The sequence below is a fragment of the Lemur catta genome, chromosome 21, assembly GCF_020740605.2.
Source record: "Lemur catta isolate mLemCat1 chromosome 21, mLemCat1.pri, whole genome shotgun sequence".
NCBI classification, from domain to species: domain Eukaryota; kingdom Metazoa; phylum Chordata; class Mammalia; order Primates; family Lemuridae; genus Lemur; species Lemur catta.
The window spans coordinates 12,166,437-12,180,678 of NC_059148.1; the positions used below are offsets into that span (position 1 = coordinate 12,166,437).

The following is a 14,242-nucleotide window of genomic DNA, read 5'->3' on the forward strand; positions in this document are numbered from 1 at the left end:
AAGATCAATTCATTTATTGTCAGTCTTTTTTGTTTTCTAATAAATTATTTGAGGCTAGTCATTTTCCTCTAAGGATTGCTTTGGCTGCATTCTATATCAAAACTTAAGTGAAGCTTGAAGAACACATAAGAATTAGCTAGGGAAAGGTATTCCAGGCAGATGGATCAACAGGATCAAAGGGGCAAGAAGTATGGGAAGAACGTTGTGTGTGTATGGCAGGAGCATCTTTGAGGAGCTTAGTGTCACTCAAGCTGGGAATAGCAAGAGTCATGCTGAAAAGGTAGCCAGGGACCAGATCATGGAGGTCCTTGATGCTTTGCCAAGAAGTTAGATTTTGTCTACAGATGGAGAGCCTTGAAAGATTTTGCAGAAGAAACAAAATTTCTTTTTGCAGTGGAAACTGTAGCAGCTAACCTCCCCACTAAGTCCCCCAAAACTATTATAGGTGCTTTTGTTCATTTGGGATTTGCCCGTGGCAAAGAGTCGGATGTCAGACGAGACTCTGAGCTGAGGGAGAGGCACTACTTCTGACCAGATACCGCAAACAATCGTTTGGAGAGTTGTCTCTCCCTCTCCCATCCCATTTTTGTTATTAAAGGAAATGTTTAAGTGCCTGGAGTGAGACTTCTCTCTGCGTGCGTTCTTGGCTTTCTGGGCCAAGCTGCCTGGAGCAAATAAAGACCATATAAGGGACAGAAGCACACAGACACCCTCAGCTGGGATTGGCACCATGAGCCTTGAGGAGCCGGCCAGGGGCTGGGGAGGGCTGAGGCCCGTACTTTCTGGGTGTGCCTCAGTTCCCCGCTTAGTCCGGGGGCTCCAGAGGACCAGGCCCTGCCTCGTGCATCCTCCTTCCCCTCCTCCGCTCCTCACTGTGCCACGCCAGTGTCCAGCCATCGGGGAGGGTGAAACTCCTCACCCTTCACACCTAAAAGTCTCTTGCGTGGGCGATCCACTCAGCCTCAGGCATGAGGGTGGGGTTGTCCTGGAAAGGGGAGCTCGGGGGGAGGAGAGTGACTTCTGGGTCCCGGGTCCACCTTTGGGCGGCTCTTCCACAGACACGCAGCTCTGCACACTCTTCTCTAAGAGCGTAATCCCAGCACACTGTTGGCCGAACACCTTCCTGTATCCTTTCCTGCCTCTGCCAAAGATTTCCTTCTATTTCCCTGACTTGCAATGAGCCAGGGGCCCAGGAGGGGGGTCTGTCTGTGCCTTCCCTCGAGGGAAAACCTGGTCTGCCTGGTGTCAGTATCTTCCAGCAAGAGACAGAGTCGTGACTAGAGAGAGCATGAGCGCAGGGTTTGTCTTCATCTGTCACGTGGGCCAGTAACAGTGCAGGGCTCTTGAGAGTCGTGCATGAGATACTGTGTGCAAAGCATCCGTCACCGCAGGCCCTCGGTGCATGGCAGCTGCCGGTGACTTCAGTGCCATTTTCTTTGCAACAGAAGAGAAATCACCCAGGAGGGAAGACTCAGATGAGGAGGAGAAGCCATCTAGGGCTGAGAGGACACCTGTCAGCCATCCTCAGAGGACGCCTGTGTTTCCAGGAGTGGACCCAGCAGTGCTAAAGGTACCAAACCCCTCACCAAGAGCCACCTGGTGCCCATGATCCTTGACCACGGCAGCCACAAGAACAGAGTTCTCCGTCCTTCCTTCCCTCCCTTCCATCCTTCCTTCCCTCCTCTCTTCCTCCCTTCCTTCTTTCTTGTCTCTGACATAGTTTACAACTCAAAGGAAGTTGCAAGAACAGTACAGAGAGTTTCCATGAACCCTCCACCCAGCTTCGCCCAGGGTGGTTTCTCAGGTGGGCATAGCTCGTTATCAGAGTTAGGAGATTGGCCTCGGTACGGTACTATTAACAGTACTGTTAACTTACTTGGGTTTTGCCAGTTGCCTTGTGTTGCTCGATCTCCACTTTCTGTCTTTCCTCCGCCCCTAAACCTGCTGCTCTGTTTGGTCTCATAGCTAAGCCTCGATTTACTCATCTGTAAAGTGGGCTAACGATCCATGTTAGGCACCGGGCCCAGTGCTGGGAAACGGGTGAACACGCCCAGCCTTCTGAGGCCCTTGAGCAATCCAGCCAGCGAGGGAAGGTAGGCACGGAAAATGATCGTTTCAACACCAGATGACGTGGGAAGCCAGCACTGGGACCACCCTGCACTCTCTTGAATTACACGAGAACGCCCACTGGATTATGGGATGCTGCGGGGAGGGCTGGGCTGCCTCCCCCTCCCCACCTGCAGCTCCAGCAACCCGGGGATGATTGGTGCTTAGCTTAGGCAAGGAAGAGGAACTGTTGGCCCCCTCCCCCGTGGTGTTCCAGGCACCATGCACTTGCAAACTCACTTTATGACCCCAGGAACCCTGCAAAAAAGTACTTTTTGTCTCCCATTTTATTGAAGAAGAAATTAAGGCCCAAAAAAGCCTGGTTTGTTTGTAGAATTCCTCAACTCTGGTTGTTCCCTGAAGGCCACAAAAACCTCGCGTGGGAGGATCATGAATTTGTTACTCCCTTAGTAGATGGAAGTTTGGCTTTCCTGTGTCATGTCTTGCAAGAATAAAAAGTCAGTAAATCTTGGATGCATGCTTGTCTCTGTAATTGATTTTACAGGCCCTCACAATGTGAACATCTTTCAGCCACTATACCAGGCCGGAGTCCTTCTGACTATTTTTTTGTTGTTTTAAGCATCAAAACAAATGATTTTTACAAGGCAGCCTAAGGTAGGAGGCAGAGAAGAGGCCTTGGTTTTAGGCGGGGCAGGGGCCCTGGGGCTCCCGTGTGGACGTCTCGAGTAACTCCGAAGGCAGATCCTTGGCTCCCTGAGCACAGCTCAAATCCGCGGCACTCTAGAAATGAGGCTCCCACCATTCATTCATAGCACTGACTCAGCCCCCTTGAGCCTGGCGGCCGCCACATTATCCCCATCAGTCTCTGCCACGGGCAGCGCCCGGCAGTTGTTAACAACCAAAGGAGGCCACAGGGCTTGTTCTGGAAAGAGTCCTGGAGTTGGGCATGGTGCAGACACAGTGTGAATCCCAGTTTTTGAAAACTGCGTGACTGCCTTTGTAAAATGGAGAAAGCCAGGCTCTGCCCTTGTCCGTGTGAAATGAGCTAACAGTTAGCACAGAGCTCACGCCCGCTGGAGTCCGGAGGATGAGTGTTCCATGAGCAGGAGCTGTCAGCAGACGGTGGTGGTGACGCTGTGGCCGAGGCTGCCCCGGAGCTGCTGGAAAGACAGATCCCACCCGCCACGCTCACACCCCAGGTCCCCCAGGGGGATCTTTTTGCACACGATCTTACGTGGTTCCATTCCCAACACACCCTCCAAAAATGGCTGAAAATCCATGCTGCCATTTTCCTGTGGGACCCTAAAGGGCCGTGCAAACTTCTTCTGATTCATATGGATATAGGAGGACGGGACTTAGTGGAACTGAACCTGCAGCTGTCTGCGTGTAGCTTGTCAGGACGGTAAAGGAGGTGGCGTGTCGCGTACTGAGAACACTATGAACAGCAGTTTTTCAATCAGAGAGAACACGACTATGTGTATTTGGGGTGGTTGTTTGATCCTGATGGTCCAGGGTGGCTGCTTTTTCTCCAGCCCTTGTGTTTCCTGCCCGAGTCCATTCAGACTCAGGGGGCCCCAGTGCTCGCAGAGGGCTCAGCAGGCCCGACCGTGTCCCTGCGTGGGGCCCTTCCCCAGACAAAAGGCGGTTTATAGACTCAGCTCTCTTCTCTCCCCAGGCTCAGCTGCACAAGAGGCCAGAGGTGGACAGTCCTGGCGAGGCCCCCAGCTGGGCCCCCCAGCCCAAGGCCCCCAAGTCCCCCTTCCAGCCTGGGGTGCTGGGCAGTCGCGTGCTGCCCTCCAGCGTGGAAAAGGACAAGAGGTGAGAGGTCTTGGGGAGAGAGAGTCCCTCCCCTCCCAGACTCAGGATGGACGTCCAAGAGGTGCTTGCAGCTTTTAGAGCTGAACCGAGGAGAGTTTCGACTTTCCCTTTTCTCTAGCCATGGAGTTTTGTTTACTTGATCGCTGGGCTCTCTGATATCTGAAACATACAGCAGAGGTGGAGGAAGGGGGCCGGCAGTCATGGCAGCCGGCCTCCCCTCTTCCCCCCGCCCTGCCACCTCCTACACGGAAAACCAGGGCTCCACCACTGGAAAACTCCTCATCTAGTTTAGCCCTCTCCAGACGGATGGGGAAACTGAGGCATCCTCCCTCCTCTTACCCTCCAGGGAAGTACGTTTGTCTTGGGAGATCAGGGAGACCTGAGAAGGGACATCAAAGGCACAGCCAGGTGGCATGAGATGAAGTCACGCAGCTCGGCTGCAGTCTGTGGAGCAGCCGTCCCGTTCCTGGGCTGGGCCTGCTCGGGGCAGAGATGGGCGCAGCCCGGCGCATGCCCCACGGGGCTCTCAGACCGGGGCGTCTCAGCAGCTGGGGGTGGAGGTTAAGAGCATAGGATCTAAGGTCACACGGCTGGGGTTTAATTCCAGCTGTGCTGCTTAAAAGCCACAGGACCTCGGAAAAGTCACTCGACCTCTCTGAGCCTCAGTTTCCTCATCTGTAAAATGGGTTTACTACCCATCCTAACCTTCCGAGGGGCTTGTGGGGATGAAACTAGGAGTGTGTATGAAGCCCTCGGCCCCAGCATGTGGAGGTGCTCACTAAGGGAGAGTGGAATTCTTGCCATGAGTACTGTTAGGACATAAATGCTGCGGATTGTTCGTGAAACTAGGGTTGAGATTATATAATAAGTGCTGACAGCGCAGGGGCTGGCAAACTTCCGGCCCGTAGGCCAAATCCAGCTCACTGCCTGCTTTTATAAATAAAGCTTTATTGGAACACAGCCACGCCCATTCATTTACATATCGTCTGTGGCTCCTTTCATGTTACAACTGCAGTGGTAACAGACACCCTGCAGCCCACAAAGGGGACAATATTTACTACCCTGAGCCACAGACGTCCACCCCACTCCACCCACAACCAGGTCAGCAACTTCCCTGAGCCCTCCAGGGCCACAGGGTCAGGAGCTTTCTCTGAGATCAAAATAAGTCAAGTCCTATGTGCACGTGTGTTTGGTTATAAAAGTAGCATGTGTTCACTGTAGAAAGTTTAGAAAATATAAAAAGATAAAACAGAAAAAGTCATCCATGATCCTACCCTGCCTAGACCACCACTGTCAATATTTGGGCATCTCTCCTTCCTTTTTTTTTTTTAAACAGTTGAGATCACAGTGAGTGTGTAGCTTTTTATTCCTGCTACATGTTTCATGTGAACATTTCCCCGGGCCTGTTAAACAATCTTCATAAACATGGTTTTCTTCTTGAATAAAGTTTTAAGGAGTGATGACTTTATTGGTTTTTTTTTATTAAAATGATATGTTCTCCTTACAAGAAATTCTGAGAACACAGAAAATTACCAAGTAGAAAGTAAAAAATAAAGCTCAAAAATATTACTATTTAGGTGGTGGTTACTCAAACGTATTCACGCTGCGAAAATTCACTGAGCTGTGCACGTGTGATTTGAGTACTCTATGTGTTCTTTAATTTTCAAAAGTTAAAATAAATCTCACCTCTGCAAAACAGTCTTTGTTAACATTCAATAAACAAAAGACATCTTTCTTTTTTTCTTTTTTTCTTTTTCTTTTGAGACAGAGTCTCACTCAGTCACCTGGGCTAGAGTGCTGTGGCATCAGCCTAACTCACAGCAATCTCCAACTCCTGGGCTGAAGTGATCCTCCTGCCTCAGCCCCCTGAGTAGCTGGGACTACAGGCATGCGCCACCACACCCAGCTATTTTTTTTCTATTTTTAGTAGAGACGGGATCTCGCTCTTGCTCAGGCTGGTCTCGAATTCCTGACTTCAAGGGATCCTCCTGCCTCGGCCTCCCAGAGCGCTAGGATTACAGGTGTGAGCCACCGCGCTGGGCCAAAAGACATCTTTCTATGTCTCATGATCATTGTATTATTCAGAATTCTTCAGAGAAACAGAACATATGTACACATGCACACATATATATTTAATATATATACACATATACACAGAGAGAGAGAGAGATTGCTGCTAAGGAGCTGGCTTACATGGTCGTGGAGGCTGGCAAGTCCAACAACTGTAGACCAGGCCCACAGGCCGGAGCTCCAGGGAGGAGCTGCGGGTTGAGGCTGAAAGGCCGTCTGCTGGGAGAATTCCCTCTTCTTCCTGGGAGGTCAGTCTTTTTCTATTAATATTAATGTCTTCGACTGATCGGAGGAGGCCCCACCCGTATTATGGGGCATAATCTGCTTTACTCAGCACTGATTTAAATATTAGTCTTATCTAAGAAAAAAATACCTCCAGAGAAACATCCTAGAATAATGTGTGACCAAGTATCTGGGTACCGTGGCCTAGACCATCACAGGCACCTGCTTGGGCAGAGAGATGGAAGGATGGACAGCTAAGTGGAGGACCAATGGTTGATGGCAGTAATTTTATATAAGAGGAATTTTTATAGCTGCAGGTGGTTTCCTAGAACGGATATACTGTGATTTATTTAACATTCCCCACCGTTGGGCACTTTGGCTAATGTCTACTTCTTACTTATTCATCATGTCAACGTGGGCCTCTCTGTCACCTGTGAGTGCTTGGTCCGGGCCGCGCCTTGGCACAGGATGCAGAGCGGGTACCACGCAGCCCTGCCCGCACGGGGCCCCCGGTGCAGCTCACACTGGCCGCTCACTGGCTTTGTGGTTTCAGGTCGGACGAGCCGTCTCCACAGTGGCTAAAGGAGTTGAAATCCAAGAAGAGGCAAAGCCTTTATGAGAATCAAGTTTGACCAGGTACGCAGGGGCTCTGCTGGGGAGACCTGGGAACGTAGGCAGGGGGCAGGCGGAGAAGGGCGGGCGCAATTCTGAGTTCCTGTAAAGAGGGTGGTGACGGTCTGTTTCCATTCGGGGGGCGAACAAAGCCGGGCAGTGGGGAGCAGGTGAGAAGGCACCAGGCCAAGTGTCAGGTGCCCAGGCTGTGGGCTTGTTTGCACTTGGCACGTCCTTCCTGCCGCTCCTCAGTCCCCTTTATAAAGTAAAAGGGTTGGGACCACAGAGGGCAGCTTCATCTGAAATGTTTCAAATTTTTACTTGGGGAGTGCATTCATGTACAACCTGCATAATTAAAAATTAATTTGAAAATATATGTATTTAAAAAAATCAAGTGATTAGATAAGCCCTGGTAGAAGTCCCAGATGATATAACATCGTGAACTTCAGCTTCCTCATCTGTAAAATGGGTTAGCAGTGCCCATGTGGCTGAGAATGCACCAGAAGTGCTCCATACTTCCTGTTCACATCCGGTGTAGGAGCACGCAGTGTAAGAGGCTTAACGTCCCTCATCCACAAACCTGAATTCCAGAAAGCTCTGAAAACAGAGTTTCTTACTAACTCACCTATTGGCAAACCTGACCTCAATGGATGTAATGTATTTAGACTCTATTTCCCCCACTTGATGTGAATATTCATAGTACACTGCAGGTATATTGTATGCTTGATTATGGGGGTGTTACACAGTATGTGTGGATTATATATAATATATGTTACATGATTTTTTATGTATGTAAGGGCGCGCGCGCATGTGTGTGTGTGCGTGTGTGTATTCTAAACTAAAAAAAAAAAATTGTAAATTCCCAAATGCATCTATGCTCAAGAGATTTGGGTGAGGCTCAGGGCCTGTGTTTATTCTGTGTTTAGTGCAGCACATGTGGTGTGTCATTTAAGCCTCCAGCAAGCCATTTGAAGAAACTGAGGCTCAGAATTGAGACTGGAACCCTGAGCTGACCCTGTGTTTCATATTCATTGCACTGTGTCACCCTGCCTGCCACCTCCCTTACCCTCCCCGACCTCCTACCCCCAAAAGTCTCTTTCCTGGCCTTGAGCTTCCGGGGTGGCTTTCTTGGGACATATCAGAAAGGGTTTCAAGGCCTGAGGGTGGAGAGAAATGGGGCCAAATGTTCCCACCACTGACACTAACACTGTCCCTTCCTCTCCAGACAGGGGACTCCGCCACGTGCAATTAACAGAAGCCTTAACTGTCAGAACCCGCAGACGAGGCCGAGCTGCTGCCGTTCCTTCCCGCCCCGCACCCACACGCCTGGGCCCTTCCCGTCGGGGGGCGGGAGGACTCTGTCCCGTGTCCCCCGCCCTTGGCAAGCTCTCCCCGGACCCCGACGGGAAGACCCACGGTCCCCAGGCACTCGCTCGCCTCCCCGGACAGCACTGCCGGCCGAGAAGGAAACCAGGCTGCCCAGAAACGTCTATGCGGGTGGTTTTGCCTTTTGTGTAAAAATCTGCATTTCTACCCACTGTAGACACTGTCCGCAGCTCCAGGAACATCGGCGTGAGGCTGGACTGTCTCCCTCGGTTCCGAAAAACACCTGGATTGTGAAAGCACCTCTTCGCCCCACCCCAGGGCGGGTCTTTTTTGGAAGAACATTTCCAAGGAAGGTCAAACCGCTCATTTCCCGCTGTAGTCTTGGTCCAAGATGTTACCACCAGGTTGGGGGTTTTGATGGCTTTTTCTGGCAAGTTCCGTCTTCCCCTGGAGGAATCAGCAGTTCCGGTTTTTAAACATAACTTTCCCCGAGGCTTTCAAGTGTATTTACCCTTCCAGTGGGGCCACCTGCGTAGTTGACCTGTGTCATTTGATGTCACTTTTGTCTGCTTTAGAAGGCGATAAAGCAATAACTCAGCCAATTTTCTTTGAAACTTGATATGTATATATGTTTTTACGTTAAAGGACAGGAGGAAAGACGTGTGCATAGTTTGTTTTGAAGTATCCAATCACCTCAGGTTATCTTATCCTTTTTAGACATTTTAATTGTCACTCTTGTATATATTTTCCTGGTTTCTTTTCATTTGAGCTCTGATTTCTGTGGGGTTACCTCTGTCCCTCGGCCTCAAGGGTTCCTAAACCACATGGCGGTGCCTTTGCCACTTAGCATCACACCTGCCCTCGGGATCTTTTTCTCCAGTCTTTTCGAACAGGACCCGGCCTGGGGCGGTTCCAAATTGGCCTCAGAACAAATGCACGAATGAGGGGTCCTTTTTGCTTCTTCTCACCTCATTGTTTCATGCTCATGTTCACCTGACCAGGTGCTTTTCTTGGTCCAAATGCAAGTCTTGCTGAAAGCCCTTCTTTGGAGGGGAGCCCCCCAAGCCGGGGACTCTGGACGGAAGAGCAGGATGCCAGGTGATGACCGATAAGGCTTGCCTTGCCTCCTTTTTTCTTGCTAGCTATCAGCTCGTTCCTGGGACTCTCCAAGACCTCTGGGGGCTCTAGACGGTCTCTTCTCTGTCTTTCTTTTTGGAAATCCTTAGCGCCAGCCTCCTCATTTCTGAAGCCCCAGGCTGCAGCAAACACCCAGGTATGCTTAGCCGGCCACCTGCCATGCCTGGAGTCGCCATCGTCTCTGTGCCAGCCTTGCCTGGGAGACGCCCCTTGTGAGATGCTTGGGCAGTTCCCAGGGCAGCCTGTGATTGCTGAGGGGCCTGGGGCTGAGTTTCCGGATGGATCCATGCACAGCACTGGCTAGATACGGAAGTGGGAGGCACATGTGTCCCCCCCCCCCACCAGCACCTGCAACTTCCCAAGAGATAAAAGTCTTTCTTGATAAATCCATTATATGCAAATAAATGGTGTCAAAACAGGCTTCTCATGTCCCTGGCGGCTGCTCCCAGAGGCTCCATTGATCTCTCCATCTCATCTTCCTCCTTCATCTCCTTTTATGTCTCCTCTCATCTCTCTTGGAGAGTGGGTGGCTGTGGATAGCAATCGGCTGTTTTTCTTCTCCAGGTTAAGACAAACACCTGTGCCCTGGTGTAGGGTTGTGGTTCAGCCCCAGGGACAGCAACTGCCCCCCACCGCCCCCTACCCCACCTGCTGATGAGCGGTTGCTGGACCCTGCCCTGCCCCCAGCCCTGTGTGTCTGGAAGCCTCGTGCACCCGGGTTCGGGCGTTTGGCCCTGCTTGATAATGGAGCTAGTGACCGATTGATTCTCACTGGCCATTTAGGGATTTAATTCTTCCAAGAACTGCTTCCATTAATTTTGTTTAAAGATCCAATTACTGTTTTATCACAATTTTGATATAGTGGCTTTCCACGTCCATGGGACCCCGCTTTGAAAGACAGCCCTAGTGTTTCAACCCTGACTTCTTTTCTTGGCTGCAGCCTGTCTTTCCTTCCGGTGGGAAGGCGCTTTGGTGCCACCCCAGGCCATAGGAAAGGACCTGCTTTAAGTACGGTGATACTCACCGTGCAAAACTCTCAGTTCTTAACTTGTCTTATTTAGTCCACGAATACCCAACAGCAAAGAAAAACACTTGAAAATGAGATTGATCTGGATATCTCTTGCCTAACCTCCCACACCTTGATGGGAAATAAAAATCCATTGAATTCCGTGTTGATCAGAACATACAAAGTCCACCCCCTTGAAACTGACTAGGGCACGTCCCGAAGGTCTTAACGCACCTCCTTTCACTTTTTGTGACCTCGTCCCCTCCAGCGCCACAGAGCAGACAATCCCAGTGGTCAGGAGTGACCCTCTGAACAGGCTTCCCATGACCTTGATCAATGCAATGAGACTGCAAGGGGCTGGTGTTCTGGAGCCTTTCCAGAGAGCTGGGGCCACGGGACATCTATTTCTCCCCTTTCTAAGCTGTGTGAGCTCTTCGGGGCTAAGCGGGGGGTTGAATGCTACTTTCTCGAGTTTGCCTGGAGCCCACTTTGGAAACCTGTCTTCTTTCAAACTCACTTAATATGCCTTAATATCATCTGCGTGCAGTCAAGTCACCCGCCCCCAACCAGCCCTGCACAAGTGAGTCTTGCACAGAATGCAAATCCCTGTGAATGTACAATCAATCTCTGTCTCTCCCTCTCTCCCCCTCCCCTCTGCACATCAGCATTTTGACAGCTGGGCTTTCAGTACGTCTGTGTCTTTCCCCCCCTCCCTTCCTCACGGTCCTTTGCCTATTCGAAACAGAGGCTTTTGCCCGTGAAATTCCCCGGCGAGTCCTCAAAGAATCAGTGTTGGGGAGAATCACTCAGTGCCGCCAGAGAAGCTCTGGCCAAAGGGAAACCTCGTGGCACTTGGGACATTTGCGGGTTTTAGGGAAGCTGACCTGGCAGCCTCGAGTTTTCCAGGATTCAGGGAAAGGACAATCGGACGGCAGAGTTTTCCAGGGGGACGAGCCTAGTCACGTGCTTTCGGACAGACGTGTTTTCCTTCGTGCGTCCCCGGACGTGAGGCCAACTCCAGGGTATCCGTAAGGAACGGGAACAGACATAGGCGTCATAAGCCTGAGGTCTTAACCCTCAGAGGAATCTGGACAAACCCTCAGTGTGATTTTCCCAGAGGAGACCTCAGCCACTCCCCGCTGGTGCTGACGCTGCCTTGTCGAGCGACGCTTTGAAGTTTTGCATCGTGATCTACCCCAGTCTGCCCCTCTCCCCCCCGTTTAGACGTTTAAGCTGCGGCAGGTCACCGTAGTGGCCGGGAGACAGTCTGTGTGCTCTGAACGTCCCTTCCTCCCCTCCACCGTGTGCCACTCATGTGGCGTCACGAGTCCACGGGGTGGGAGGGCAGGACTGAGGTGGGAGCCACTGGGCGCAGGCAGGACGCGCTCCACATCTGGACGGGGACGGTCACTCTGTGCTGAGAAGCTGCCAGAGGTCACCCTGTTGGAATTCCAGGCAGGCCAAGGCTCTGGAGGCCTAGAGCCGCATAAAATGCCAGGAAGCATGAGCCTGCCAGGTCTGTGCCAGTCGTGTCTCCTTTTGCACCAGCCCCCTTCTAGAAGTTTCTTTCTTTTGTCTGGATCAGCTCCTGGAGGAAGAGGGGGAAGCAGAAAGTGGGGCTCTCTGCTCCAGAAAGTCGGCCTGAGGTTTCTGGCCAGTTGACCCTTGACCTCGACACTTGTCAGCCTCTCCCCTTCGCCATCCCAGAATTTCCTCAAATAGTTGCCCTCACACCTGTCCCGTGACATCCTCTTCCAGGCCTTGGACGGTAGCTCCTTGACAATCTCCGGTGGCATCTCACCGGCTGGATGCGATGCTGTTGTCTAAAGAAGAATTTGAGCTTTTTAATGATCTCATTCCAAATAGCCTTATAGATCTTGTAAATAGGGGGCTCACAAAAGTAATATATTGTATTATGGAAGATATTTTGTACTGTGTCGTTTCCTAAATCCTAGAAGTCACGCACTTCCCCGGGGTAATTACCATCCTCAACATGCTTTGTAAGATGGGGCGGGGGGATGGAAATGTAGAGAAAGATGGTATATATTTTCCTAACCTTCCTTCTGGGTCCCTCCTCGGATAGAGTCATGCTAGAGGAAGAACTCGAGTTCTGTGTGCGTAGCAAAGTTACAGCTTCCCGACTGCAGTGTTCTTGCAATTGCCTTATGAATTCACAAGCTCCAGGAGTTCTGAACGGAAGGCAGACGAGAGGCACTTTATCCAATCCCAGAAAAAAAAATCTCTAACCGTGTTCATCTTGAAAAACGTATATTTTTAATGTAAAAAAAGGGGGGGGGGGTGCTTCCTGGACCTCACAGAGTATTGGATGTCTACAAGTGCTTTTATATTTTGTAACTGTAAAAAGGTTTCATATGCACAGAAGAGCAGTCGGCGATCCAGTCGACTGCAATAAAACAAGATGACCCTTGCATGTACAAAGATGTTGCATTCAGACTACGAAAATAGCAAATAAAGCTTTGATGCAAGTTGCACTGGAGAAGTTGACGCGTCCGAGTGTGAATGGAGTCTCCCGTGCATGCGGGCCCTCCCGTTGCCGGCTGAGTCAGTCTCTCCTCTGTGCTGAGCTGTGGGGGGGCAGCAGGAGGGCACAGCTGGGGTCCTAGGACAAGGTGTCTGTCCAGGGTGGGAGGCCATGGACATAAGACAAGATTTCCATTCAGACTGACAAGTGGTGAAATCCTTGTTCTGCCACCTCCAGTCTATAGGGTTGGTTTCTCTCTCTCTCTTTTTTTAAGAGACAGGATCTTGCTCTGTTGCTCAGGCTGGAGTGCAGTGGCACAGTCATAGCTTACTGCAGCCTCAAACTCCTGGGCTCAAGCAATCCTCCTGCCTTAGCCTCCCGGTAGCGGGGACTACAGGTATACATCACCACGCCTGGCTAATTTTTTTATTTTTGTTAGAGACGAGGGGTCTTGCTATGGTGCCCAGGCTGGTCTCAAACTCCTGGCCTCAAGCCATCCTCCTGCCTCAGCCTCCCAAAGTGTTGGGATTACAGGCATGAGCCACAGTGCCCAGCCTGGGCTATCTCTAAGCATTGATTTTCCTCAGCTATCCAGCGGGGGGGGGGGGGGGGGGTGGTAGCGACATTAGTGGGCATGAGTTTATAGCTGTGGTTCTCAGCTGGGTGGATTGTACATTTCAGGGGACATCTGGCAATGGCGGGAGACATTGTTGGTTATCACCCGGAGGGGAGAGGATGCTACGGGCATCAGTGAGTAGAGGACAGAGATGCAGCTCAACCTCCCACAATGCCCAGGGCAGCCCTCACCCGACCCCACCAGGAAGAACCATCCGGGCCCACGAGGCAGTGGTGTCGAGGTTGGGAAGTCTGGATCACGCAGACGTGGCGTGTGGAAGTGCTGAGCGCGTCGTAGCTGCTCGGATCCTGCAGGAGCTGATGGGAGGAGCCACGCCGTGCCCACCTCTGCCTGCCTCCCTGTACCCCCGGCCAGGGGCCACTGCACCCCGAGTTAAGGGGTCCAAACCAACTCTGCTTTCCACGATCGCCAGCAGGAAGCAGCCCCTGGGTGTGAACTGTCCACAGCGGGCAGGATCCTTGGAATGAAAGTCACAAAGGGACAGACACCGTGCCGACTGCTTCGCTCGCACGATCTCCTGGCGGCTCGGGTGGAGAGAAGGTTCTCCGTTGAGGGGTGAAGAGACTGTAGCTCTGACCTTCAGTAACGCCCCAGCTCTGGCTCCAGAGTCTGACTGTCACCCAGCATCCCACCGCCATCGCCCTGTAGGTTTGATGCTGACTTGAGAATTTTAGCCCAAAACAAATAACAACGAAAGAAAACCTTGTGGCTTAACCCTTCCCTCCTTTGCCCCATCATCACTGTAGCCATTCAAGAACCATTTATCCTTGCTACAGGCAAAATTATACCTTGTTAGACACTTTAAAAATGCCTGAATCCCCCTCCCCGCCGTTTTGGCCACAAACAGCTGACTGTCGTGCTCACC

At 51.4% G+C, this 14,242-nt stretch overlaps 1 protein-coding gene across 5 annotated transcripts in view; it reads left to right on the forward strand.

Moving 5' to 3' along the window:
• Window positions 1–12,755, forward strand: part of KIAA1671 (KIAA1671 ortholog) — a 168,891-nt gene extending 156,136 nt beyond the window's left edge. For 4 of the 5 annotated variants that reach the window (XM_045534341.1, XM_045534342.1, XM_045534345.1 and 1 more), the window contains 4 exons: window positions 1,446–1,570; window positions 3,743–3,885; window positions 6,731–6,813; window positions 8,015–12,755. In XM_045534341.1, coding sequence (XP_045390297.1) covers window positions 1,446–1,570; window positions 3,743–3,885; window positions 6,731–6,809 — 347 coding nt within the window. In that variant the 3' untranslated portion in view covers window positions 6,810–6,813; window positions 8,015–12,755. The other variant, XM_045534343.1, reaches the window with a different exon arrangement.
• Window positions 12,756–14,242: the final 1,487 nt, after the last annotated feature.